The following is a 27,762-nucleotide window of genomic DNA, read 5'->3' on the forward strand; positions in this document are numbered from 1 at the left end:
CAAAACGAGCTACTACTACACACTTACCACAATGGCTAACATAAAAAAAATAGTGACAACAAATGCTGGCGAGGATGTGGAAAAATTGGATCACTCTTACATTACTGGTGGAAATATAAAATGGTATGGCCACTCTAAAAAACAGTTTGGCATTTCCTTAAAAAACCAAACACATCACAACCTTGTGAATACACTAAAAACCACTGAACTATATACTTTAGAAAGGTAAAGTTTCTGTATTTGAATTATATGTAAAAAGAAAAAAAAAAGATCAGATAAACCTGAGCTAATGTGCAGCCCAAATTATCACCCCACAGAATGGAAGCTAAAAAATGGTTCTTATTTTAAAAAACAAACAAACAAAAACCCTACCTAAATATGCAGTGACCACAAACCCAGCAGTTGCACTCCTGAACATTTATCCCAGAGAAATAAGGACTTACGTTCACAGAAAAACCTGTAAACACGTGTTTACAGGAGCTTTACTCACAATAGCCCCAAGCCGGAAACCCAAATATCCTTCAACAGGTGAATGCTTTAACAAAGTGTGGTATACCCATGCCATGAAATATTACTCAGCAAGAAAGAGAAAGAAACCATTGATACTATGCAAGAACCTGGATGAGTCCCCAGAGAATTATGCCAAGCGAGAAAAGGTCACTACACCTTGTATGACTCATGTATATGACATTCTTGAAATGACAAAATTATGGAAATAGAGAACAGATTAATAGCTGCCCAGAGCTAAGGAGAGGGCAGAAGGTAGATGTGGCTATAAAAAGATATGAAGATCCTTGTGGTGACAAAATGTTTCCTATCTTGACTGCATCAGTGTCGATTCCCTGGCCATGATACTGTTCTTATAGTTTTGCAAGATGTCCCCAGAGGGGGAAACTGAGTAAAGGCTACAACAGGATCTCTCCGTACTATCTCTTACAACCACATGTGAAGCTGCCAATGATCTCAAAATAAAACGTTTAAACAAACCCCCCAAAATATATGCATTTCCTTCTATTTTGTGCTCCTCTGCAGGGTGAGGAAATGCTCCCTCGCTGAGCTCCTCACAAGGGGGTGGGAGACTCTCATCCATCTCCTGCAGCCGCCTACCCCAGGGAGAGCCGTCCGGCCTCATTAGCAGAGCAGGCGAAGTGCAATTTGAGTGACAGCCCCGGCACATATGGAAACCATTACCTCATTTCGCGACTTGTAACAAGGTAGTGAGGCTCCCCTTCTACAAGGCTGAGTTCCGTGGTCCAGTCAGAAAGCCTATGTAAAGGTCAGGTGGGAGTCACAGGGCTGTTAGGAACAGATAAATTAGCAGGGCACCTGGCTGACCCCGCGCGGCCTCGGTGAAATGCCATGCGGGGGGCTGAAAAGCCCCCAGCGTGCGGCAGTGAGCGAGTAGTTTAGGCTCCGTGCGTTTCCTGATGGGGCGTTTGGGAAAGGACAAGGTAAAAGAACTTGGGGGTGAGGCACCATGCCGGCCAGGAAGAGGCAGCTTTCCAGGCATCGAGTTCTGTGAAAGTTCTATTTCTACCCATTGGCCCATGCCATCTCCCCGCTCAAAAGCATACACTAAATGCAAGGCCCTGGCTTCCTCTGAAGCCCAGTCCCCTACTATGCTTCCCCCGGCCCCAGCCACATGGCCTTTCTTGTTTCTTGCCATTGCTGGAACACTACAAATTTCCCACATCAGGGTCTTTGCACTTGGTGGTCTCTCTGTCTGGGATGTTCTTCCCACGGTAGCTCTCTCCTTCAGAGCAGCCTCCCTCAGAGGAGCTTGCTGTAAAACCTCCCTGCCTCTTCACTCCCTACCCCTAAACCTTGCTTTATTTTTCTTCATCTCCCTTTTCACTCCAGAGTTTGTGTTTACTTTCAGTGCCCCCCCCCCCCAGAAGGTATGTTCTCAGAGGGTCAGTTCTATCCATGTCTTTCGTTCACCGAAACCAGTGCCCAGGACAAGGAAGATGCTCAAGGATTGTTTGTGAAAGGATTGGAGCAATGAAGAGATGAAGAATAAATGCAGGTGGGCCAAAGTACAAAAGCAAAGGCAAAGATGAAAAGGGCCAGGCCCCAAGGCCCTCTGGTCTTTCTCCTTCCAAAGGCTGTGCAGGCACGTCACCATCCTGGGGGAGGGGAGGAGCTGACGTGACCGGCCAGGAGCTCATCACAGGGAGATTCTCTGTAAAGAGCATTTCCAGGGCCACAGGACTACCAAGTCGACATTCTCATTCTGCCAAAGAAGGGTCAACACTTCTCAGACGGACACAGACTGGCTAAGAGTTACTTGCTTGTACAATGGAAACGGTGCATTTCAGCGCAGGTCCAAAGTTCACCCTCACGTGAAGTCTGAAAACAATGGCCTCATTTAAGGGTGTTAAATTAGTGAAACAAGGAGGCCCTTAGACTGATGTGGTTTTAATGCCATGGTGGCCTATGTAGGTAAACCAAAGTCTGGGCTTGTAAATACCTCACGGTTATGAAATTGAAACCTAAGGACAAGCAATCACAAACCCAACTAGGCTTTAGGCGATAGCCCATCCAGAATATCCTTCATTTGCAGGGCCTTTTCTCTATGAAACTCTCTCCCTGAGCTCCTTCCTGTTGGTGGAGCGCTCCTAAAACCATGTCTGGTCTGTTGCTTCTGATTCAAATAGACTTTTGCTCAAATAGACTCAATTTTTTAATATGCCTCAGTTTATCTTTTAACAAGGGGCAAGTGGCGAAGGAGGGAAGACACGCACTTGGGAGGGTGGAAAGAATAAATAAAGAACAAAAAAGCAATGATGATTTTTAAAGGGCTTGATTCTTATAGATAACAGCTGGAAATAGCACAGGGTGCTGGGAAGCAGCAGAGGAAAATTTAAGGCAGGTATTAAGGACAGTTTTTGAACAATGAAGCCTACTGGGCGAGAGTATAGTTAGCAGCTTTATCACATAAAAGACTGAAAATCAGCTGTGACTTGACAGAGCATCTAATATACGAAGGGAGAGACATGGGGGTAATGACTTAACAGTATTTTAATCTATTAAATTCCTTTAATGTGAACTTGCCTTTACATGTAAAATGACACAAGTTTGCCTATTTGAGCTGAAGAAGATTTGGGTCAAGTTTGAAACCATTGAGACTGTTCATGAATGTTAGTTTCTTTTTAAAATAGCAAACTTTCTAGTAAGCCCATTAAGCTGCAAATTAATTACAGTAAAAGTAACTGTCCCCATACTTTGCTCCTCCTCTCCTAGGACCCTTCCTAGGACACAGTGTCTGGAACTGGGCAATAAACATCTGACTTTACAAATTCAAGTAAGAATCCAAACAATTCAAAGTTGGCCCCAGGGTCCCCCTGACTCAATTGTCAAAGTAAGGAAAGGTAAGCTTCACTACCGATTAACCTCCTAAACACTAATTAAAGATAATGAGGGATCAAGGTACCTGGCACAGCCTGACCTCTGTGTCCTCCCAGAATTCACAAGAGTCTGATGGTCCGTGTGAGACTCACAGAGGGAAAAAGGATAAAGTGGAAGCAGGTGCCTGCATCATACGGTCTCCTTGGGAAAAACACACGGCCCCATCAATGGGGAATACAATAAACTCTCTTTATGAGAATTACATAGAGCAGAATGTGCAGATCTTAGCCGAGGGTATTTGTTGATAGGACTTCAGACCATAAGTGAGTCACTAAGTTTGGACCAGTCCTTGGAGAGAGCTAGAGGCCTTCAACAAATTATCTTTTAAACTAGAACACTTGATTCATGTTTTTGAGGGCCTTAAAGTCCATTCTGGAACAAGGTGCGGTGTAAGACTTTATAAGGGGGTGAATGAACTCACAATTGTGCACACTCTGGAGTCCAGCCATGCCACCACCAATATTTGGAAGTATTCTTCTCTACCTTCTTCTACCTCATCCCACATGGAGCAGTGTAATATCAATTAAGTCCTAGGTAAAGCCAGACAAAGCCATTGGAAAAAGTAATCTGTGTGTATCCGAGCTTCCTTCCCTTTTCCAGTGAACCTGTTATGACTAGGATGTAGCACAGGGCCTAGCCCTTCCTACCTGTGTGTGGCTGCCATTCTCATCACTTGTGAGTCAATGCCTTTTCCCAGCTCCGCATGCAGGCACTGGGGTCCACTGTCTTCATTCTCATGGCAGAGATGGAAAATGAGTCATGGGACACTGAGGGACAGGCGGACAACACAGCCCCCTGAGGCTGACACACACGCTGAGTTAGCCAGGGCTGGACACACAGGAGGTTCAGCTGAGCTCTCCTCAGTCACTAACCTGAATCAGGTCCCCATTAACTAGCTGGATTGCTTTGGAGTTGGAACTAAAATCTCATTTTCCATAATCTTGTATGTATACTTACAATTCTGTTTCCTGTGGCCAAGTAGCTGGGCTAAGTACCTGAAAGTGTCTCTTGAAAAATGTCTGCTTCATCCAAAAAAAAAAAAAAAAAAAAGAACCCACATTCTTCGGCAGAAAGTGACTATACACAGTGGGTTTTCAAATCCGCAATTTCAAGAGAACGAGTGTGCAATAATTGTTCAAGGGAGGCCACACCTGCGGGAAAATTCTATGTGCAACAAGCAGGAACCATACCACAGCTACCTTTTAAAATTTGTGTGTTGATTGTTAAGGTAAACAGAAAAGGAAAATTAACATTCAGTTATCTGGTGTCCTTTGAAGGCTGTCCAGATTGAGAACCAGACCTGGGCTACAGAGGGCTGGGAAATGTGACCCCCAACTCTACTTGGCTGGTGGCCACAGATGGTCTTGGCAACTCATCGAATCCTCTCTGGGTCTCCTCTTTTAAAGAAGCATCTTCAGGGTGAACGTGGGGAGGGAGGCAACATGATGCAGACTTTGCCAGGGTCTTCTTTCATTACTTCTAAAGCAGGATTTACTGAAAACTGATAAGCACATGGATAGACAAGGCTCAGGGGCTCTTCAGGGGGCTCTCCAGGGGTCAGGTCCTTGCCTTCTTCCAAGTAGAACAGCTGCTAAAGCTGCCTGGTATTTCTGGCAAACCATTTCTTTTCAAATTTCAAAATAAGGCGATTGTCCACATCATTACTTGCTCATGTTTTCCAGGTTAGAGAAGAGCTCTCGTTGAAAAGGCTCACCCAGATCCCACACTGTGTGGCTGCTCTGACGGGTCTGGCCAAATCACCTTACTTTTGGTTCCTAGCAGTCTGTGGAAAGATTCATGGCAACGGATGTGGGGATAGCGTTAGAAAAGATGTGGTAGAAAATAAAACTACCTGGGGCACAGGACAGGGAAAACACGTTTTTCTTCTCATTCCCAGTGGAAAAAAACCTTTGGGTTATGAATTTCTTAAAGAATGAATTGGATGTTTGCAATGAATTATTCATATGTTATTACTTGGCCTCTCTCTGGGTCATCCATGAAAATTGTGAAATAGTGAATTAAAACCACAATTTAACTCCAGTGTTAGATGGTGTACTTTCAGAATGGAGAAAGCGTACAGGTCAATGCTAACATCTAAGAGAAAGATGCATCTCTGCTCTGGAAGCGATGCAATTTTTCTGAGATGAAGAACAACAGTCTTCAGGTGGTTAGTGAATCCCCTAAAAACCGAACGCAAAATGGACACAGGGAGGGACGGAGCATAGCTTTCATCAGATGATCAGAGGCCTGAAGTGGACTTGCTACTGTTTCCACCAACATCCACCACGTGTTTCCTCCCCTGCTGAGAAGACACCTTGACAGAGCGACACCCTGCTACCCCGACATTCCTACATGGATGGATTCTGCTAATCCAACCCTAAACCAAACCTCCATGGCATTTCTCCGACTGCCAGGATTTGCACAGGATGGCTCCTTCCCCTTCCAGAAAAATAGAAACTTGTGAACTGCTGGTCAGGGGCAAACTCTCCTTCCAATGGTTGTGAACAAGGTTCATGTAGGGGTGACCTCCCTGGGATCATGACAGGGGCTGGAGCAGACTTCATATCAAGTGTTGGAGCAAAGTGAAAAGGCGGAAAGACTCTGGGTCCTGGTGACATTCCTGGCCAGGGATCCATCAACCATGACTGCTCTCCAGCAGGAGGTTCAAATTATTGGATAAGCTGGGACCTCTCATGACCTGAAGGGTGGTTTGAATTGGAGCCTGTCTTATTTGCAACGGGAAGCAGCCTCTACGGATACAAGACTTCTTGTTCCAAAACAATTACGAGCCATTGGCACAAGGACAGACTTTAAGGAACCAAGAGCGTATGCCCAGGAGAGCAACAGGGAGAGTAACCTGAGAAGGTATACAGAGGACAACATGGGACTTGGCTATTTATTCTTGGCCTTGTGGCCTCGAGGTATACTTTGGAGTTATTTGTTGAAGAACAGTTTTTGGATATAATTCATAACAGTAATCTAGGTTTTATCATCTTTTTCATTCTTATAACCAGCATATGTCACTTATAGCTGGTATGTTATAGGACAAATAAATCTATGTTATATAAACAGCTGCCCATTAGGTCTTGTGTGAGAAACTGCATTCCCCACATCAGCAGTGCCAGGAAGTCCCCGGCGCTGGAGGTCAGCCCAAGGGGACATTACCCTAAATTTGCATATTTGGTTGCTTGGTGCTTATCTGCCAGGCAGTTAGTAACCTACAAATTCCTTTTCTCCTCAAAAAGGCTGTGAAACCACTATAAGAAAGCTTTCTTATAATGTAAATTATTCTAGAGCAGGGTATCAAATATGCATGTCCTGACACAGCCCTGTATCACAGAGGAATTCTGGGGACAGCTATACCTCGTTTTTGCCTAGACAACTGTAGAGACCTTGGTGAAGAAAGGTCAAGTGGTTCTTTTTAATATTCTCTACTCATGAGATCTCATTCGATAGCTATTTCTAATTAGTGAGGCTTTTAATGGCTCCCTGTGGCTCATAGAATAAATCCCCAGCCTCATCACGGGTCATATGATTTGGTCCTTATCTATTTGTGCAACCTAACCTTTCACCACCATGCTGGACTCCCGGCCCGTCATACTGAACTTCTCATTGTGCTGGGAGAACTCTGCAGAGTTATTCTTACAGCCAGAATCCCCTTCCCCTGCTTCACTCCCTGTGAACAAATTCTAATTTGCACTGGGCTCCCCCCTCCCATCATTCTCTTAAAGCACTTTGCACACTGTATTCCCATTCTCTATCTGCTCATCTGACATCATCACTTTACTCTTTTCCTATTCATCACCTAGCATGATCTCTGGCAAAATGCAAGGCTCAATACATACTCTTGCCTGGATTAGCATCACCACAAAGGATGACAACACTGGCATCTCTGAGTGAGTGAATACGTATGAGCAACCATGTGTGGAAAATTCTCAGAAACTCCACTTTTATCCAGGCTGACCCCTGAAGCTTAGGAAGAGAATGCACCAAGAATCTGTCAGAGAAATCTACTTTTATAACGTGACCTTCAACAACAGGATATGCACACTCACAGACATTTAAAAAAGTCATGATACTACTTGTCAGCAGGAGTTTTATACAAAATATAAGAGTTTGGATATAAATGGATAATGATTTATAGAAAAAAAAAAAGAGGGGCGCTTGGGTGGCTCAGTCAGTTAAGTGTCCGACTCTTGGTTTCAGCTCAGGTCGTGATCTCCTGGGTCCTGGGATCAAGCCCTGTGTCGGGCTCCGTGCTCAGCGGGAGTCTGCTTGAAGATTCTCTGTCTTTCCCTCTCTGCTCCTCCCCCCACTTGCAAGCACGCATGTGCGCACTCTAAGTCAAAATAAGTCTCTCTCACTAAAATAAACAAATCCTTAAAAAAACAAAACAAAAAGAAGGAAAAAAAAAGAAAGTAGCATCATGTCCTCACAGATGGGTGGACACAGTTTTGGGAGAACAAATGATAAACTTCACTATAAATTCAATGATCAGGTTTTTCTTTTGTTGTGACTTCATTTTCTTTTGTTGTTCTTCTAAATGGCAGGTGTTCCTTTGTTGTTATAAGTGGTAGAAGCGGATGAGAAATGCTGTGCGCGCGCACACACACACACACACACACATTATACACACACATCTCAGTTGTTAGAAAGGTGAAAATATTTGCTGCAGACACTAACATGAATAGCGGCACAGAAAATCAAGATGGATAAACAGAAGGTGCATTTCAGAGCCTGTACATTTCTAATGATGTCATAAGTTGGACGTGTTCCAACAGAGCTATAAAAGAACAAAAGTCGGAAAACACGAAATCTATGCATGGTTTAAGTATAAGCTGCTGTCTTCAAGAAAGAAATTAATGCAAGGAATCCAGCAGTGACAGAACAATGAAGTAAACTTGATGGAATGATGTGGTTATGTCCTTTGAGAATACTACATAAAAAGGAAGAAGAAAAAGTCGCCTAAAGGAACAATAAGAACCGAGCATCTAAAGTACATAAATGAGGATGTCTGCTGGGCCTAATGGAAGAAATCCCTGAAGATCCTCAAGAAAACTATCTGGAATCAGACGGTGCACTTTTCCCAGAGACATTCCTCACAAAACAGCACAAATACAAATCAATTGTTTTTGAGGCTGCAAGTGTATTTTCATTTCCCGATACTGAAGAAACTAAAGTGAAAACTTTGAGGGAGAGCAACAATGGGGTCTTCAGCTAGTTGACCTAGGACTGCACAGTTTGTGGGTATAAAAAAACAGAGGCCAGAATGGAGTAGAAACACGTGGCTACAGCATTTCTCTGGGTGATCCAAGAAGCTCCCTGGGTTTCTACTCTGAAAAGTCACTGTATCTCCAGCGCTCCAGCACCCAAAGTATCTGTAGATGGCTGGTCAAAGAATACAACCAATTTGTCCAGCAATATGGCAGCAACCAGTCTGCTCGCGATCCGGCCCCATGCCTCTTTGCTCTCCCTGAGTGCCTCAGTGTCTTTGACCTTCTGCAGCTGGTGAAAGACACTGCATGAACGGGGAGCATGCACACAGCTTTGTCTCCAGCCTGTGGGCAACTTGGATATTTCTTCAGTTTTCAATAGATGTGTGAGTGTGGCAGAAAGATGACAGCATGGACAATGATCCTGAAGTTGCACGTGACAAAAGTGCTGTCAGCAAGTTCCTGTCCTTACCTCTTTTCAGAAAAGCAAATGCTTTCTGAACAGGTAGGATAGAGTCAGGATGACAAAAGGTCTGGGTGACATACCAACGACATACCAACACTTTAATAAACAAAACAACTATCATTCTAGAAATACATGGGATATCTAAAATTTTTCCCATCAGAAATCTTGAGTATTTGTGATTAACTGGAAAAAAGAAATCTATCGCAGAATTGGAAATTTTTTATTCCATCAGTGATGGAAAGTTCTATTTACCCATAAATTTAAAGAGGGCATGTAAAACTCCTAAGTTATACTTCTAAATTTAAATGCCAAAAATTAAGTTATTCATTTTATATTCCCTAAACTAGATGGTAAGTGATATTAAAATAACTACACGTGTTTTACTTTCTCTGAAATGTATATTCTTACCAAAGTCTTCAAATTTTTTGATGCATGTATGCATCTGGATATTGTGACTAAATTGAAATACAGGGATAATGTATGCTTTTAAGGTTACAGCACTGTTTACTAATTTTCAACCGCTAGTTTTTAAAGATTTTACTTATTTATTTGAGAGACAGCGAGTGAGCGAGCGAAGGGAGGAGCAGAGGGAGAGGGACAAGCAAATTCCCCGCTGAGAGCAGAGCCCAACATGTGGCAAGATCTCAGGACTCTGAGATCATGACCTAAGCCGAAATCAAGAGTCAGACACTCAACTGACTGAACCACCCAGGCGCCCCCGTGAGACACTATTAATGTGGCAACTGACCTTTATACATCAGGGCTTTTCTCAATACATCCAAAAGAAAACAAAAAAAATTTGGATAAGACATCTGTCCTCCCTAACACTTATTTTAAATTTCTGTCATTTTAAAAAATCATCTCACTGTTACTACTAATTGGCTTTAAAACAAGTGTGCTAATTTTAACTGTTATAATACATTCATACTAAAAAAATACTTTCTTTTTTACTTTTTTTGTACCTTCACTTTTATATATATATAGCTTTTACTCAACTTTTGAAGAATGGGATTCTATGGCTTTCAAATGGCATGGCAATCACGTATTTTATAATATTGGGTCATGCATTTCTCTTGCTTAAGCCCTTTCCATGGCTCCTGGTGGCTGAAATCCTGACCTCCATCCTTATGGCAAATTTTCATGTGAGCTGGCCCCTCGGGTGACTTTGCCCTGTACTTCGTAGACACCAGCCAGACCACCAGCTCTTCTGGCTGTCTGCGATGCATCTTCCCCAGATCTTGGTTGGGTTGGCTATGTGTTTTATTTAGGTCTCTTAAGTGACATTTTGAGAGGCTTTCCTGACACGCAAACCCATTCATTCCCCCATGACAAACCTCTGTTCCATGTTCCTCACAGTGGTCATCACTGATTCTCTTGTTTATTCGCTGTTTGTTCGCTGTCTGTTACCCTCACTGGAATGTGAGCTCGAACACGGTGGGGCCCCGTCTGTTTCATCCTACGCCACACCCTGGCCTGGCACATCCTCGGTTTTCAATAAATGTCTGTTGCATGATGAGTAAATGACTTGTCCCGTATTAAGCCAAACACTGATTCTATTTGCTATGAAGCCAACATGTTTACTCATTAGCAAGTGTGAATTCCCAATTACCACCACCTAAGGTGCCTTGAGCCAATCCTAATTGCTAGGGCAAGAGAATAAACACTGAATAACCATATTATCACTGCCTTGTTAGAAAGGGAAGACGTAATTGCAACTCACTGAATGGCTAAACCACCAACGCTCTAACATAAGTAGCCATTCCCAAGTCCTGGCCTACAGAGGGATTTACTCTTTTGTGCACTAGAGAGACACATTCGTTTTCTTCTGCTCTTATTAGTACAGAAATCCCTCCAAAAGTTCAACATATCTATTACTAAATGCAGCAGTTGCCATTACAATGATCATCTCTGAGCAATAACTTTTACAAAGTCTCTGAGTTCTCGACTACAAGGTAAATGATGTCATATTCACCTGTGGCCAAATGGCCCTTAACTGGCTTTCCAGGTGCCAGGCACAGAGATGGCAACCACTGTGCCTTACCACAAAGACCACACCTGGCCCCTGGGTGTGTGTATGTTCAGAGTAGCGCTGGGTACAAAAACACACCAAAAATAAACAAAAAATGTCCAACACTGCCTCTCAAGTTTTTTTCCTCTAAAAGTCTAATACATCCAGGGGATTCAGTAATTCTCTTAAATGCACTACAGAAGCAACTTTGCAGCTGTACTTTTGGGATGCTAGAAGGTCTACACTGCTTTCCTCAGCCTCCCTAAGGATTTAGGAACAGCCCATGAGAAATGAGCAAAGGAATCTGGCGGTTCCTGGATTATGTTTAAATTGTAACTCGATTTCAGAATGGATGTTCCTGGTCATCCGTTTTCTGCTGGCTGGAATGCTTTACCATCACAGTTGGAGGGAGGGAGGAAAAGGGAGTCACAGTGAAAAGCAGACACTCACTGATAATGAAGTAGAAAAGCGATTAGCCAAGATCTTCTCAAAACCTCCTGAAGAACTAATCTCTGCTTGGAATGTGAAATATCGCTATTTAAATGATAAGACCTACACCATGAAAAAAATTATTTAAAAATTTACCTCTGCATGTTTCTATTGTTGTTCAAATGGGTGAAATAAAACTGACTTTCAAAAAAAAGGGATTAGAATATTTCATACTGCTTTACAAGGCATACAGTGAGCCATCAGCACTAGTTACTGACATTAACCTCTCAAGTAAAAACGATTTTTGAAAAGGGGCCTTGTTGGCAAATAGAGAAAGCTGACATTGAACGAACCTAAGCCCTGATGGGAAAAAATAAATTTACTCCAGTCATCCCGGAAACAGAGGCTAAGGACGCGTTACCAGCACACCGAGGTCTGACACTAAGTTGCCTCCACGCCCATCGGCTCACCTCGCTGCAACACACGTCAGACCACAGTTTCTCCATTCTCTTCCAGAGACTGCATAAAGATTCTGCAATCCTTCCATTACAGCAACGGCCAGTGGCTCGGCTCCTGGGAAGTCTAGTACAGCTAATGAGCCCCTTAAAGGGGAACAAGAAGGCCTTTGCTTGCTCCCTAACAAATGACAAAAGGTATTTATAAAAGTTTTCTTCAATTATTAAACACCCGTCCATAACAACAACAACAACAATCCCAAAGGCACTCAGGATTTACCATCCGTAAAATAACAGAGAACCAATTATTTTCTGTTCACACAGGAGGCTTAGGCATTAAGTAAATGCTAATTAGGTGTTTTACTTCCTTAGGAGTTGATTTCCCTCATCCTCTCTCTTTCCTTTGCCCAGGATGCAAACAGTCACCAGAAATCCCCATTTGGGTAATCCAGTGAGCCTTTCTCTAATTTCCTGCACCGTTTACTCCCTTTGTTCTACTCATGCATTTCCTCACCTGTTCTATTTGTCAGCAAGGTGGCAGGTCTCACTGGGCTTGCGTGGGGGTGCGGTGGACTCTCCCACGGTTCTACGAACCTCTCCCTGTGGTCTCAACCGCCATGGGTGCCGTCTTAGGTCTTACCCTGGGTTCTTCCCTACACAGGATTAAATCCACTCAATTAGTTTCTTTCATAGACCATCCTAGTCTCCATTCAGGTGATTCTGGCTGGAAATCATCTTCCTCAATAAGGCTTCTCTTTTCTGAATCCTGTCAAAGCAGCTGAGTGCCTTCGTGAACTCCTTTGCTCTTATTTGCTCTGAAGTTGACCGACCGTTTGGTTTCCGTATTCCTGTAGGGGAGGGCAGAGTCTCTATGTTCTCTTCACATTTAGGGATGCATAAGGCACCAATGTGCAACTATTATTTTCCCGTTTCCTTGGAGTTCTGCAAAGGGAAGTTATCAAACTGGCACATTTTGACCTTTTCCCGAAGCTTCCAATCAGATTCCTGCTCTCAGGAAGCCAGCCCTCCTGGTCTCTCTGGGGGCTCCACTGCTTTCCACACAAGCCAACTGAGACACAATTGGAAATGCAAGCACTTGGGTAGCTCTCAAAACCCTGGCTTTGTGGAAGGAAGCCTGGAGTCAAAGAGGAGGGTCTGGCCTCTGACTTTGCTTGGGTGATGCTGGGGGGAGGGGGTGACCCCACCTCCTTGAGGCTGAGCCCCCTTTTCTGCATAGGAGCACACTCATTCACAGCATGTGGTGATAATCATTTTGAGACAAAGAAAATGGGGCATAACTCCTGTTAAGCCCATGGCATTAAAAACAAGGAAGAGAGGGGGTGGAGGCTGGGGGGGGCACTTCTCGGGATTAAAAGAAACTTAAAAACACAGCAACCAAAGGTTACATGTGGCCTTTGCCTTGATCCTCATGCAAACCTAATCCCTAAAAAGAGGGTTGGTAGGACTCAGAAAATCTGTTTATGGACCGGGTATCAACTAATAACAAGGAATTATTGATTTTTTATATGTGGTAACAGGCATTGCAGTTACGCTGTTTACATGTAATAGAATAAACAAGTGTAACATGTATTAACAAATAATACATGTTAAACTGTACGATGTGATATTTAGAGCTACATCCTTAAGTGTGTGAGGGTGAAATGTGAGGTTGAGGATTTGCTTTATATGCTTCAGCGAAACCCAAACGTGGCCAAAAAGGAGCTAGATGAAGCGGTTGTGGCAAAATCTTGGTAAGTGTTAAAAAATCTGGGCAGCGAGGATACGGGAGTTCTTTGTACTAGTTGCTCTACTGTTGTGTATGCTGAATATTTGAATCACAGAAAAAAGTTTCAAAATGAATACATTAAAAGCAGCCCAGGCTGACATTATCCTAGTGGCGAGAAGTCAGACAACTTAGTCACGTCAGAGAGTGTGTCCTCAGGACTGCAGGTCCCTCCAGGACAAGAGTCTGCCTCAACTGTCCCTGAGGACCCAGACCTTGACCCAGTACCGACACTGTCGTCTAAAAAGAGCCAACAGAGAAGGGCCAAGGGGCAGCACCAGCCACAGAAACGCATGACCCATCCCAGAAAAGCCTGGGAGGGCAAAGGGAGGTGGAAGGCCAAAAGAGGGAGAGCAGGCAGAAATCACTGTGTGGCCCGAGTCTGCACGTGGTTGGACAGCTGATGGGAAAGGTTCTAGACCAGGGAGTGGTGGGAGGAGGGCTGTGCTTTGGAAACAGGCTCGGCTGGGTGGAGGGTGGAGCGAGGCCAGAAGGCACCACAGCAGGGAGACCAGTCAGGGGGACTGCACGGCAAAGAAGCCACTGACCCCGGGAACGGTGCTGTCCCGGGGGCTGCAAAGGTGGCCTATTTCGGAGTCCTGGTGTCCTGCTGCATGCGGCAGCAAACGGGGGACAGAATGATGCTGGGAGAGGGTGAGGTACTGGAGCACCTTATCACTGATGGGGGCAGAGAACTCCGAAGGAAGGGCTGGTCCTCAGGGGCAGATGGCCAGCTCGGGCAGAGACGTGCTGAGCACAGACAGTCTGGATGTGGGAGGCAGCCTGGCTGGGAGCACGCTCTTCTTTGCAGCGTAGAGTCAGTGGAAGCAGAAATCCAAGGCTGACTTGGGCAACTGACAGGATTGTGAACTCTCCCCCACGCCCCCGACCCCAAACTCACTGTGGCTTCCTCGTGCTGCTCTGGTGTGTCTAGGGCTCGGCAGGGTCCATGCCCTTCACCCCAGCCAGGGGCGCGTACCCTGATGACGCAAACTGGAGAGTGTGCTGGACTCACGCTCTGAGAGCTCTGGGAAAAACCCACGTGCGTTAAAACGGCCAGTGAAACTTGGTATTCAGCTTCTATGTTAGGGAACAACATGCTGTCAACACTTGCCCAACGTCTCCATATGCTATAGATTTAACATGTGTTATTTCCCTTAAACCTCCAAGTCTCATGATGGTGAGAAAGCTGAAGGTCAGCGAAGTTAATAACCCAGCCAAGGTCACACAGCTCAGTGAGTGGCAGGGCTTGGAGCCCGACTCAGGTCCGTCTGTCTCTACACTTTGTGCGCTTTCCTCTGCTTCATGACACAGTCATGGAAAAAATGCAGCTGGAAGTGAAATAAATCCTAACCAGGTGTTGGGAGCAGACATTTGCCACCTGGCCTGGAGAGGTTTGCTAAAATGATGCCATAATTTCCTAGCCTTTTAGCTAATAAAAAACACTTTCGGGAGGAAAAGTGTGGGGAGGGGAAACAAAGGGAAGACAGAGACGTGCTGCCAATAACCAAAACTAGGAGGAAAAACTATTCTTCCTGAAATGATTTAAAATCTATATTGGGGAAATAATATACGATCAAGCCGGTGTACCTCCTGTTTTGAGGCTTGCTTGCACTCATCTTTGACTCAGCAGATATACAATTTTGACTTGGGAGGTGTGAAAACACCAAAGAGCCTTTAAACATTATTTTAAAGGCCAAAGGATCTCTCCTTAAAGCTCAAAGCATAGTGGCTATTTTTTGAGTTGAGTACTCACCTCAAAATGTATTGGGGAATTTTTGTTTTTTAATATAATTGGGTTTTAAAAGAGCACCCAGGTGAGTGTCGCCTGGAGTGGACGAAAAAATAATATTTGGTGTGTCTGAAAATGGTGCTGATGTGTTTCAGGCTCTGGCCTCTATTTTCCACTGATAACACTCCATTAGGATTCCCAGATGGCTCGCTTGGACCCGTGCCCTGCCTATCTGCACAAGGGAGCCTTGATGACACGGATGCTGTGAGAGCACAGGCTGTGGCACCCAGACACAGTGAACCACATTTCCCTCCTGAAACCCCAAGAGGCAGACAGGCTGTCTAGATTACCCTGTGTGTGCCAGCTCGGCCCCGGGGTCACAGAGCCCATGTATCAGCATTCACAAGGACATAAAACCAAATAAGAGATTCAGTGATCGCTCACCATAAGGCAAAGACCAGTCATCCGGCTACCTTTACCAAGGGCACAGAGTAAATTATACTCCAGGGAGGCACTTAAGTGAAAGAGAATCCCACCCCCTTGCTGGTGAAAGCCAAGGGTAGCAACCAGAACTCCTTGACCTTGAAACTGGAGAAAATCAGCCCAGGGCCTACCCTACCGCCCCCCCCCCACCCCCACCCCCCGGCAACTGTGATGAACAGAAAGAAATTCTAAAACAAAACAAGGGTCTCCTTGTGGTTTAGTCAGATTAAGTATAACTGGAAAACTAGATGTTTTCATCAAATATATTCACCTTGCTTCTTGACTGCTGTAATACCCAGAACATCCGAACACCCTCTTACCTTGCACCAAGGAAGAAAAACAATTTAAGGGGAAAAAATTTAGTTTGCCACCCATACATGACATCTTAGGCATTTTTAAAAATTATATTTGTAAAGGTAAATGACCACCGGTAGATTTTCTTCCACCAGAGGGAAAAAATTTGCGTGAGTTACATTTTAGGAATAAAGAGGGAGAGGGAGAAAATATTACCAAAACATTGAAAGAAAGAATTCTTCCCTTTAGCTCATTTTTTTAGACACCCGCAAAGTACTGACATGCCTGACAGATTTTATTCCACACACAGAACAGTAGGGATATCTCTTGGTCAAGATTTTGGGGAAGATGGTTTGGGGAAAGGTATTCTGAACAATATAAATACTAACAAGTGTCTAGTGTTTGTGAGGTACATAGACAACATATCAAGAAAAATTGTGTCATCAGAAAGAGACAAAATAAAAGACAAAATAAAAACATTTCTGTTAGCCACCTGAAGCATTTTCTTATTTCCCTGTACTTTCTGGATATCTCATTTGCAGATCTTGTCTTTTCTCTTTATCAGCTTGTTTTCTCTAAGTCATGAGCACAGGTTTAATTATGCATAAATGACCCATTCATTTTGGAAGACAAGTTTTACTAACACAAAAGTGCAGGAGCAAGCTAATCAAATTTTCATGTTTACCAAAAATAATGTAAGAGTTTGGGGCTTCGACAAGATCAATAAAATGGTAAGTTGAAGTGTTTTATTGAATGGATAAAGGGCGTAGAGGGACACTTAGAATTTCTAGCTACCGTTTCAAAATTGTAATTGTAAATTTGGCACGAAAGGGCTTTTTTTTTAGATTAATGCATAAAATTTTTGTTCTTTTTCTTAGGAGTACATTCCTGAGAAAAACTGCTTGAACATTTGCCAGTGACTTGGACCCAGGTTTTATGACTTGGCAGAGTATCCTGAAGGGGCCTTTAGGAAGGCTTTCAGCATTGAGCCGCGTAGCTGTCCTGTGGTTAGGGATGTTGAGGACACCTGGCGAGCAGAGGCCCTGGAAGGCAGGACGGGTGGGAGGACCAGCTCCCAGCCTACTCATCTTTGCATGGGTAGGCGATGCTGACGTCCCACACGTCTGTCCATGTGTGACTCTGTTAGCTCTATTCCGAAGCCATGACTTAAAGGGCCCCCTCATGACAGGGCCGCCTGCAACTCTGAGCATCTCTCTGTGGTTACTCTCTGCGTGAGCCGACGCAACGGGCACGGATAATGCAGGTTAACCCTCCCTTCCTCACCACCAACTCACTGAGCTTTTGCAGTTCCCGTCGGTCAACAAATATTTACAGAGCTTTCACCGTGTGCCAGCCTAACAGCTAAAGAGAGATGCACAAGCACACGGAAATATTCGGTGGGGGTGGGGAATAAGGAGCAGGGAGGTGTGAGAAGAGAGAAGTACTCAGGCTCCCTCAACAAGGGCGTCTCTAAATCCTTACACTGCTGAAGAAACCTCCGTCCCCCTCCCCCACCCCATCCCTGGGCTTACCCTCCCCCACCCCTCACCAGCACCAGGGGTGCACAGGAATCCAGGCAGGTGTGAAAGAAGCAAACAAAGGTGATAAACGAACAGTTGTGAGGCCAAGCAGGACAAAAATCAGAGCAGCCATTCGCCACTATCTAGTTTGCAAAGGGACCACCCGGAAAATCCGGAGCAATTAGGAGGGAGAAAAAAAACAAATGGTGGTGGTGGTGGCTGGGTGCTCCGAGGACGTGGGGAGAAGGGGACCACACAAGTAGGGCAGGACACTGGGGCTAGAGGAGACCCAGTCACAGGGTGGGGGGGCACACTCACATTCACGTGCCATTAGTACAACTAGGAAGTCGCGACACTTACAAAACGATCAGAAAACAGATTTTAAAATGCAGAGGGAAGGAAACCACATTTAAACTCTATCTTCTGATACTCATTGGAACATTGAAAAGTGAATTTTGAACAGGATACATGAGTTTTAAAAATTCCATTCTTTTTCTCAACATCAAGGAGGGCTCACACCCCCTCCGGCCAAACTGAAGACCAGCAGCTGACACTGCACTCCGGCCACGGGTCAGGCAATATGCCGTGCTGTGCGCATTGTTTCATGAGCCCCAGCCCCCCTCCCCCAACTCATATAGTCTTCTCACTCTATGAAATAGCTTGTCCAAGGTCACATGGCTAAGCAGTAGCTGAGCCAGAATTCAAACACAGGCTCCAGATCCCTTGCGGGGATTGCACCACGGCACACAACCCCACCGGTGCCTCTGCACAGGCTGCTCCCTCTGCTGGAAACACACACTCATCATTTCCATCTACTCACCTCCTCCAAGCCCTCTCTTCCATCCTCTCTCCCACGTGAAGCCCTTCATCTCTCAAGCCAGATGTGGCTTGCTGCCTCCTCTGAACGCCTCCACGCTACCCAGCCCATGTCCGGCCCTGTTTTAACCTCCGGGGCCAGAACCAGACCCTGACCCATATCAGATCAAACACGGTAAAGCACATTCTTATACCACGCGAGGGGCAAGGTTTTCCTGTCCAATGTTGGAGAAGAGTTTTAGAATTTGGCTTTGAAATTCTCATTTTACTTAGAAATTACCCATGATCTCTCAGCAGCTACTGTGTGTATGTGAGCATTCTTGAGATCTAAGAGGCCCTGGGAGTTGTTTTCAAAGATGCTAAAACTCGGTGGTTTAATAAGCCTAACACTTACTAAAACTGATCTGCATTTTGTAGAGTTTTAAGTCTTTATGAATTTCAATTTGCAGAGGCTTCTCCCTATTTTTAGAGCCTATGAACACTTTTTTTCCTCAGGTCTCAGAGTTTTGTAAGTCCTTGAAAATCTAGTAGGTGCTAAGCACTGTGCCTAAAGAATCTAACGGATAGCGCAGGCCTTCGCCATGAGCTGCCCTGTGTAATGGTTATATATAGCTCTGCTTCAAGCTCCGCCGCTGTCCCCACACACTCGTGGCTTTCAGCTTATTGAAGACAGTGATTTTTGTCCTGTTGACAGATTATTTTTTAGAGTGACAAGCACAGCTGCCATGTAATGGATGCTAATGGACTCACTTGTTAAAAAATGTCATAAACAAACACAAAAACCACAGCTTCAACTATGTACTCTACCACCCCTTTCCTAAAACATCTGCAGTTATTTAAAGTTATATTCCTAATGCTTCTCAAAATTTGGATTCTCTTTCCCTAAGAAAAATGCTTTGTCTTCATTGCTTTGAAAGACAGTTATGAATAAACAGAATACAAACAAGACACATAGTAGGAATCTCTAAAAGTATTCAACTTGTAGATCTCTGTTTCCCTGGCAGTTAGCTACAGATTTCCTTTGAAGCATTTATAGGAGAGTTGTACTCATAATTTTCCAGACATGCCATGTGTCTAAGACAGCAATGCTTAAACTGTTCTTGGGTCCAGGTAGACTTTCTTTGGTCATATATGGGCTTCAACTCAATGCAATCTAATAACATTATAACAAAAATGATTAACCAAAAGCTTTTCACATGCCCAACTTTTAGGGATGGGGAAGAGGCGGCTGAGGTTCTACCACAAGTAAGGGGAGGGAATGACGGCATTTGTTTCTGTGAACTAGCCCGTATGTCACATGATCGTTTTCACCACACCAGCAGAAAATCATGATTCATGAAAAGGAAAACAAAAAGGCCCAGGTATACTTGCTGTGAACCGTAACAAGATTTACATGAATAACAGGCGTTATTTGGCACACAAACCTTCATGGTAGATACTCATCCTTTAGTATAATAATTGGCCCTGATATCAAAAGGCCTAGCTTTTAAATACTCTTTGGTAATATAACCAAAACAGAACTCTTCCACATCAGGATAGTGTTGCTACTATTTCCTACATGGAAGTAGTATGGGTTGTTTTACCTGGACCCAATAAAAACCCCAGCTTTACCCAGGGACAGGCCAGATTTCATGTGGCCACTGAGAAAATGTAATTTAAATCTCCCTATGACAGTACTCTTAGAGAATAACCAAAGTGCTTAAAACTGAGCAGGTCATGCTCGCATGGAAAACCGAGAAGAGAAAAAGAAAGCCAGGAAGGAAAGGTAGGGGGAAGGGCCGGGAGGACTTGTGCTCCCCACACACTCGGCCAGAGCTGGCCTACCTCTTTCCATTACTGTCCCGAAGCATCGCCTTCCCCATCACTCTGGACTTCGTCTCCAGCTCCTGCACCTCCTCCAGCAACGTTTTTTTGCAGGTATGCTTGGCCCTGTGTCACAAGGAAAAGACAAAAAACACATGACACATGAACCTTACACAGCTGTAGAGACCAGTCGCTCCCTTTGGGGCCACATCTTGATGCCCTTTGAGGCCGAGGCTGTGGCTTTGGACATCATGGAACACTCACTGTCCTGGTGTATGGCCAGGGTTCCACTTTCATAACTTGGGAAGCATCCCAAGTCTTGCAGAACACACTTGAACCATGAACCTCTGAAGTTACCCCACATCCCCCAAAGAACACCGCTTGTTGCCGAAAGCCTGGGGATCTGGCTGAGGACCCGTGCCATTCAGACCAAGGACCGGGGTTCACAGATATTCATGGGTCTATCTCTAAAGCTTCTCACTGCAGGACCTAAGAACCCAGAAGACACCTTAAAATCCTTACCTAGTGGATGTATGCAGGTCCCCAGGCCCTGGCCCCTACTGTGATCCCAGAGCCCCAAGTGAGCAGTTTGTTCTCTTTTTTAGCGAGGAAAGAGCCACTATCAGAGCAGGAATGGGAATTACAATGCTAGAGTTCATGCTCTTCAAGCCAAACCCTGCACCTGAAATTTAGGGTCAACACAAATATCCAGGCACAGCTTCTCCACCCGTCTCTTGCAGAGACTTACCACCAGGGCCCATATTCATGGGCCTGCACAGAGTAAAGCAACTGAGGGAGTAACAAAAACAAGTTGGCCTCTCCACCACAGCCGAAACCTCAGCCTGGCCCTGTCACTCCCCTTGAACTGTAGGAAGAGCTGCCTGCACTCTTTTTCTGGTTAACGAAAAATACCTTACAACGAACGTTCAAATAAGCGGCTGAGCTAGGATCTTCCTAAAATTGAGACTACACACAGAGCTACTGGTTGGAAAGGATCCAGTTGAAGAAAGGCAGTTGGCTAGACACGGGTATGAAATGGGAAAAGAAAAACTCAAGAAGAAAAAAAGGCTCCGAACTTAGCAATACAGGGCCGTTTTCCTTATTAGGAAAAGCTTTTCATTTGTTTCAGTGTAAACAGATGTGAAGATCCTGCTAAGGACCAGGACTCCAAGACAGAATACGAACAAACACGGAGCATCTCTGCAAGGAAGTGAGAACAGTGTAGTAGGAACATTCGTGAGCAGTTTCAGAATGACCTACTCCCGCCCACCCCCCACCTTCAAGGGAAGAAAGTCTGTTAAGATAATACCCAGTCATCCCCTAACACTCCAAGTTAATCTATAATGGAGTATTAGTCCTAAGACACTGTATATGTGCCTGCCATTCCTTTCCCCCAAAGTAAACACAAGAACTTAGCCGCACAGGTTTTAACACATAATACCTTAATTACATCAAGCCGAGTCCAGGGACTCAGTAGTGATAACAATACCGCAGTTCAAAGCAGAGGCTGTGGAATTTTAATTTAAACAAGAAATGAGAAAACATTTAACGTTTTGCTGGAGACAGTCAAAAAGAATGTTAAAATTTACACTGTTCCGTATTATCGAATATGTTGGGCCCCCAACTTTCATTTTCATCTCATGGGCTCACGGGGCTAGAATGGTAACAAGACAACCGAGGGGCAAGCCCCACTCCAGCAGGATTCACCCCGGATATACAGGCCCCAGGAGAACACGTGTGCCGGCCCTGAGGATGAGTGTGTGCTCTGTTTGAGACCCTCCTCCCTCTACCACTGTCCTCCCCTCCTTCCCCTTCCTCCCCACACGGAGCAAGCAGAGCTCACTAACCTCTGGAACAGCCCTCGGACTTCTCTTCTGGGCTGGGTGACAGAAGCATCATCAAGAAGGAGACTAGGAACAGGAAGCCGGGCCAGTGGGTGCAGGGCACTGGAAAGCTATACCTTAGCCCAAGCGAGAAAGAATCTGGCCCACTGCATCAAAACTGCTGGTTTGGGCTCATACATAAAATCACCTCAGAAGGAAAGGATCTGAGGATGCTGATGCCCCCAGGCACTGTGCATGTTCTCAGTGGACGAAATTCATCTGTATCTAAGAGTTACTCAGCAATTTCTTAGAATTTCCACTAGGCTAGCTCCCGTGAGGTAGCCTGGGGACTTGACCACTATTTGAGAACGCTGGGTGGCAACGCTGGGGAGGATTCTGTGAGTCTTTCTGCGTGTGGCACTGAGGTAGAAGCAATGTTAGCAATGCAAAAGTGCTTTCTCAACAGCCTTTACCTAATAAAGCCTTAATTAGATAAATGATTCCCCCTGGCCCCGTCCACCTGTGAAAAGCCAGTCTTTAAGCATTAGCCACCGGCATGCAATTTAGGTCTCACCAGGAGCTGGGGTTTGGCTTGCTCTCAGTCACAGCTGTGACAGAGTGAACCCCATGATCCATGAGTGGCTTATCTCCAGTGGCGTGGGGCTGCTCCATCTAACCCCACACCAAGAAACCAGATGATTGCAGAAGAGGCAACATGGGGTTGCTTGGCCACTGTCAGAGTGCGAGAGTCATCTGTGAGCCTCCAGGGATAGCTGTGAGCAACTCCAGGTTATGAGGGACTTTTAAAATAAATAGATTGGCTTAGATTTTCATTTTTTTTTTTTTCTGGAAACTTTTTTCCTGGACTCTTTCTTTTGCATGGAAAAGTAGCAAGTCAGAAGGATACATTAAATTCTAAATGTGGATGAAAATGTAGGTACAATGTGCTTCATATGAGCTTAGTTCAGGTAGAAAGTTTTTTGTTTTTTTTTTTAAATCAAGACTCATTTGTATACAGAAATTTCTTATTACCTTTTATTTCCATTTAACTGCCTGTCTGGGATTATAATAAGGAAATGAAGTCATTCTGGAATTGCTGAACGTATTGTGTGCTGACTGGTAAAGTATGAGATACAGTTAGATAAAAGGAGACTGGTTCCTGTGTTCAGTGGCCTTGAGCTTTATATTATTTTTATAAAGCAACTAACAGATTTCTCCTAAATGAGAATAAGTACATAGCAGCTTACCTAAGAATGCTGTCATGGGTAAACATTTTGGAAGTGTGTAAGCTAAAGGATATTAAAATAGTTCTGGGCAATTTAAACTTTATGCTCATAATAAAAATACTCATTAGCCAGGTATCACATATAATCAATCAATTATTTTAGTAAAAGATGTGTTAGTTTGGTCCCTCATGAAAATTATGGTTAACAGGATAACAGAGTAGGTACTTTATGGCGTCCAAATCTGACTTAAGATAGTCTAGTAATGGATCTTCAAGCAGAAAGCTAACAGACTTCATGGAAAAAATGACTAAATTACCTCATGCTGAGTTTCTTTTTTTTAAGTTTTCTTTTTTCTTCTTTTTCCCTGACTCTGAACAGTCTGGGTCCTAAAATGGCAGAGAGGGACTGGGCAAAGTAAGGGGGCAGAGGGATGCAGAAAGAGACCAGTTCACTTTACTAAGCACTCCTAGAAAGACACATGAAAAGGTGGGCCTGCATTCTGCTGGGATTTAAAAGCTCTTTTCAAAATAGAGTCAACCACTAAAATTCAAAACAAAACAAGAGATCTGTAAGATTGGCCCAAGGCAAGATGAGAGAATGCAACCGCCCTGCAAACATTGCCCCACGTCCCTGTCACGGCACAGGCTCTTCGTGGACCCGGGATTCCGGTTCACTTCATTCAAAACTCTCCTTGGAAGTCCAAGGAGAGCCATAGCACATCATGTTTCAATAAATAGTTGACAATTGGAACCAAATGAAGGGTGGCTGTGGACAATCAGGGCTCATGTTTTTGTCCAGTGTGCAGGAAGGGAAAACAGAACACATTCTGGGAGGCAGAAGCTCAGAAAGAAATCACAGTCCCATACGGTGGCCTCACTGGAGGCGAGCAACTCATAGTCTGCTTCCACGTCCTGGAGAAACCTCTGAATTTACTGGATCCAACAACATCTATTTCAGGCAGGGAGTATAATATAAGATAAAACCCGAGCCCCGTGATCTCAGGGAAAATTCCCAAATAAGCTTGCCAAATGCTTGTCTTTGAGGAGGGAGGTGACTGTAGTTTAGACATTAAATGTGTATTACAAATTGCGCATGTACTTTGGGCAAATACTGTGGGGGGAGGGGCGGGGAGAGCCAATATATACCATTCTCCCTGGCTTCCCCGAATAAAACCAGACAAAAGTACATTTCTGTAAGTGCCTCTGGTATTCAGTAGGAGCCTTTCCAGCTCAGCCCAAAGCTGAAGTGCTGTCTGCTCCTGGGAAGGGCTGTTTTCTGGGCCTGTCCTGGGCAGGAGGCAGCAGGTAGGACAATGCCCGGGGTCTGCCTCTGCTGGTCCCCCGACCAGCACCTCCTTCGTAGTGCATGGGCCCTTCTACCTGGCTGGCAAGCTTCTCGGAAACAAGTGACTTTTACTTTTTCCATATGGTGGAGCTGGAGGCAGTGTCCTTTGATTTATCCTTGCTAAAATGTAAATGGTGCTAATTTTATAGTGCCGGGGGAAACCAAAAACAAGTCCTGTTTGAAGGAATAATTTGCTTCATTGGTGACTGGTAACTTTTACTTGGAATGGATGGGAAAAGATCCAGAAGACTGGGGAGGAGGTAGAGACATTGTAATCTGCAACCACTTTTTGAAATAGTAGAAAGATACTTCTGCTAAAGTCTCACTCGGCAAGTACACAGACTCCACATTTTTTTTTGCCATGACGTTAATCAAGATAGTTGAATTAAAACAGGCTGAGATTAATTTATAATCACATTCCTATTCTCAATCACTATAAATTGTAAAGTGATCTGATGTAGCCAGGATCATGTTGTATTTACCTAAAACTAACCTGTCATGTAAAATTGAAGAGATTTAGCAAGGTAATATAGCATGCCACAACTGGGCTATGTGCTATAAAGAACAAATAATAGAACTAGCATTTTGTTTCAGCGCATTTATTAGATTAAGAACACATCTTTCCTGGCTATAATAATTTCATTTCCAAGGATTCTAATTCAGCTATTTATAGAATACAGTTTTAGCAGATAAAAGGGAAGTAGTGGAAATCAAGGCATTTAATAGAGTTATTTAATTTTTACTAATAGTTGCAAAACTCAGTGAAAAGAAAAAACACCCAAAATATGCGCTATACAATTCTCTCTCTTCCTCTCTCTCTCTGCATTAGGCATCACCGGTTGTCAAGATAATGCCAAAATGAAGACTTTTTCAAAAGACATCCTTAACTGTCAGGCAAGAACAGTTCTCCTTGAATGTGGGAGGAAGGGGAGATAAAAATGAAATCTGATGTCTTTTCCTGAAAGGTTTGGATTAAAGTCTCAATTCTCTACCTCAGGGCCCCAAAATAATTATGCTTTGCCAAAAGTAAAACCAATCCACTTTTCAGGGAAGTTGGCAACTATTTGTAGGAGGAATCAGCCTACCCCAAACAAAAATCAATATTACCTCTTTTGAAATCTTCCATCTCTTTCTCATGGATGAAATTAAAATTAACATTATCTTGGAACTTAGTTGCTTAGTTTACCTTGTGCACAAGATATTTCGGAAACAATATATTTTGAAACATACAAGCAAAACTGAGCATGAATTATTTCCTACTTAACCTACATTATAATTTCATCTTTGTGATTAATCTCATAGATTTGTACACTGACACTCTAAATAAATTATGTTTGAAGGATTCCTACTGTGAATTATTGGAAAAATGAAGAATACTTCATTCCAAGTTATTTTCTAACTTGAAATGGCTTACATATACACAATTTTTGTTTAAGTCTGGGATTTAAAGCCAGGTTATATTTGTGATCGCTTAGGCATTGATTTTTTAGATACAAGGAGAAGTGAGTTTTGAGTTATGCTTCCTAAACCTGATGGAATGAATCTGTAGTTAGAAACCCTCCGTTAAAATCACGTACAAGCACCATACCTACTGACCTGCACACAGCCTGTCTTGGGACTCCTTTTTGTCTATATTCTCCTATCAAGGTGAAGCACAGGTTAAAAGAAAAAAAGAAAACCACAAGAAACCAAAACTGCCAACATCCCTTATAAACATCTGTTGCTGGCAGGTAGCAGGAGACCTGTTCTTTCTGAAGTCCCACAGCATGAAATATCCTGTGGCCAGGGTTCATGACAGGTGACTGCAAGGACAGATGAGCAAGACTTAGGGTGACTATGTCACTCTTCACTTACGCTCTCCATGCTACATCTTCCATCAAACACGCTGTGGGCACCAGAAATAATCCCAGCCAGAAGTGTGCGGAGCTCAGGACCATTGTTGCCTGCAAGAAACAGAAGTGACACGTGTGTTAATACTTGTTCTTTCAAAAGCAGATGTAATTGAATCAATGTGAAACATTCCATGACACAAACACAACAGAAAGCATTAAATTCAACCACAGTGAAAACATTCACCTAGGAAGGATGTCCAGGGGACCTGACGCGGTGAGTGCCTCTCTGTTGATCTCCATCAGCTTTCGCCTCCTTTTATTTTAACAAATGTTGTTGTCTCCTTCTGTCTATAAAGTGCTTTTAAGCCCCCTTCTGGTCAGAATGTTGACCATAAAGCCCTCCTTTAGAGAAAGCTGGAGCCAGACTCCTACCAAATGAATTTTTCTCTACTAGGCTCCTCACATCCGCTTCCCCTATCCATGAGTTCATGTTCCTTCACTGCTCATTCATTCACAGAACCAGTACCTTAGCGCAAGGCCCGGTGATTCTCAACACCCAGAAGAGGAAAAGGGATGGTTATAGACTTTGCTTCAAGGAACCTATAATTATAAGTAAGCACGTGCACACACAGACACACACACACACACACACACACACAACCATTGTGCGGTATAATCTACAGATTTTCCTTGATTTATGATGGGGTCACATCCTAATAAACCCAACATAAATTGAAAATATCCTAAGTCAAAAATGCATTTAATAACCTAACCTACTGAACATCATACAGTTGGGCAATACCATCTATTATAAGATAGATATTATTATAAAAATGGAAGTGCCTCAGAAAATTAAAAATAGAAATACCATATGATCCAGTAATTTCACTACTGGGTATTTACCCACAGAAAATAAAACACTAATTTGAAAGGTATATGCACCCTTATGTTTATTGTAGCATTATTTACAAGAGTCAAGAAATGGAAACAACCTAAGTGTCCATCCACAGATGAATGGATAAAGAAGATATTGTGTGTACATACACACACAATCACTCACACATAATGAAATATTACTTGGCCATAAAAAAGAATGAGATTTTGCCATTTCTGACAACATGGATGGA

At 43.8% G+C, this 27,762-nt stretch overlaps 1 protein-coding gene across 6 annotated transcripts in view; it reads right to left on the reverse strand.

The window, feature by feature from the left end:
• The window catches only part of ATP8A2 (ATPase phospholipid transporting 8A2), a 581,949-nt gene that overhangs the window by 29,925 nt on the left and 524,262 nt on the right, over positions 1 to 27,762 (reverse strand). For all 6 annotated transcript variants that reach the window (XM_027591115.2, XM_027591114.2, XM_027591112.2 and 3 more), the window contains 2 exons: positions 26,658 to 26,746; positions 20,432 to 20,536 (listed from right to left, as the gene is read on the reverse strand). In XM_027591115.2, the coding sequence (XP_027446916.1) occupies positions 20,432 to 20,536; positions 26,658 to 26,746 (194 nt within the window). The remainder of the gene's footprint in view (positions 1 to 20,431; positions 20,537 to 26,657; positions 26,747 to 27,762) is intronic.

Source organism: Zalophus californianus, chromosome 3 (assembly GCF_009762305.2).
Source record: "Zalophus californianus isolate mZalCal1 chromosome 3, mZalCal1.pri.v2, whole genome shotgun sequence".
NCBI classification, from domain to species: Eukaryota; Metazoa; Chordata; class Mammalia; order Carnivora; family Otariidae; genus Zalophus; species Zalophus californianus.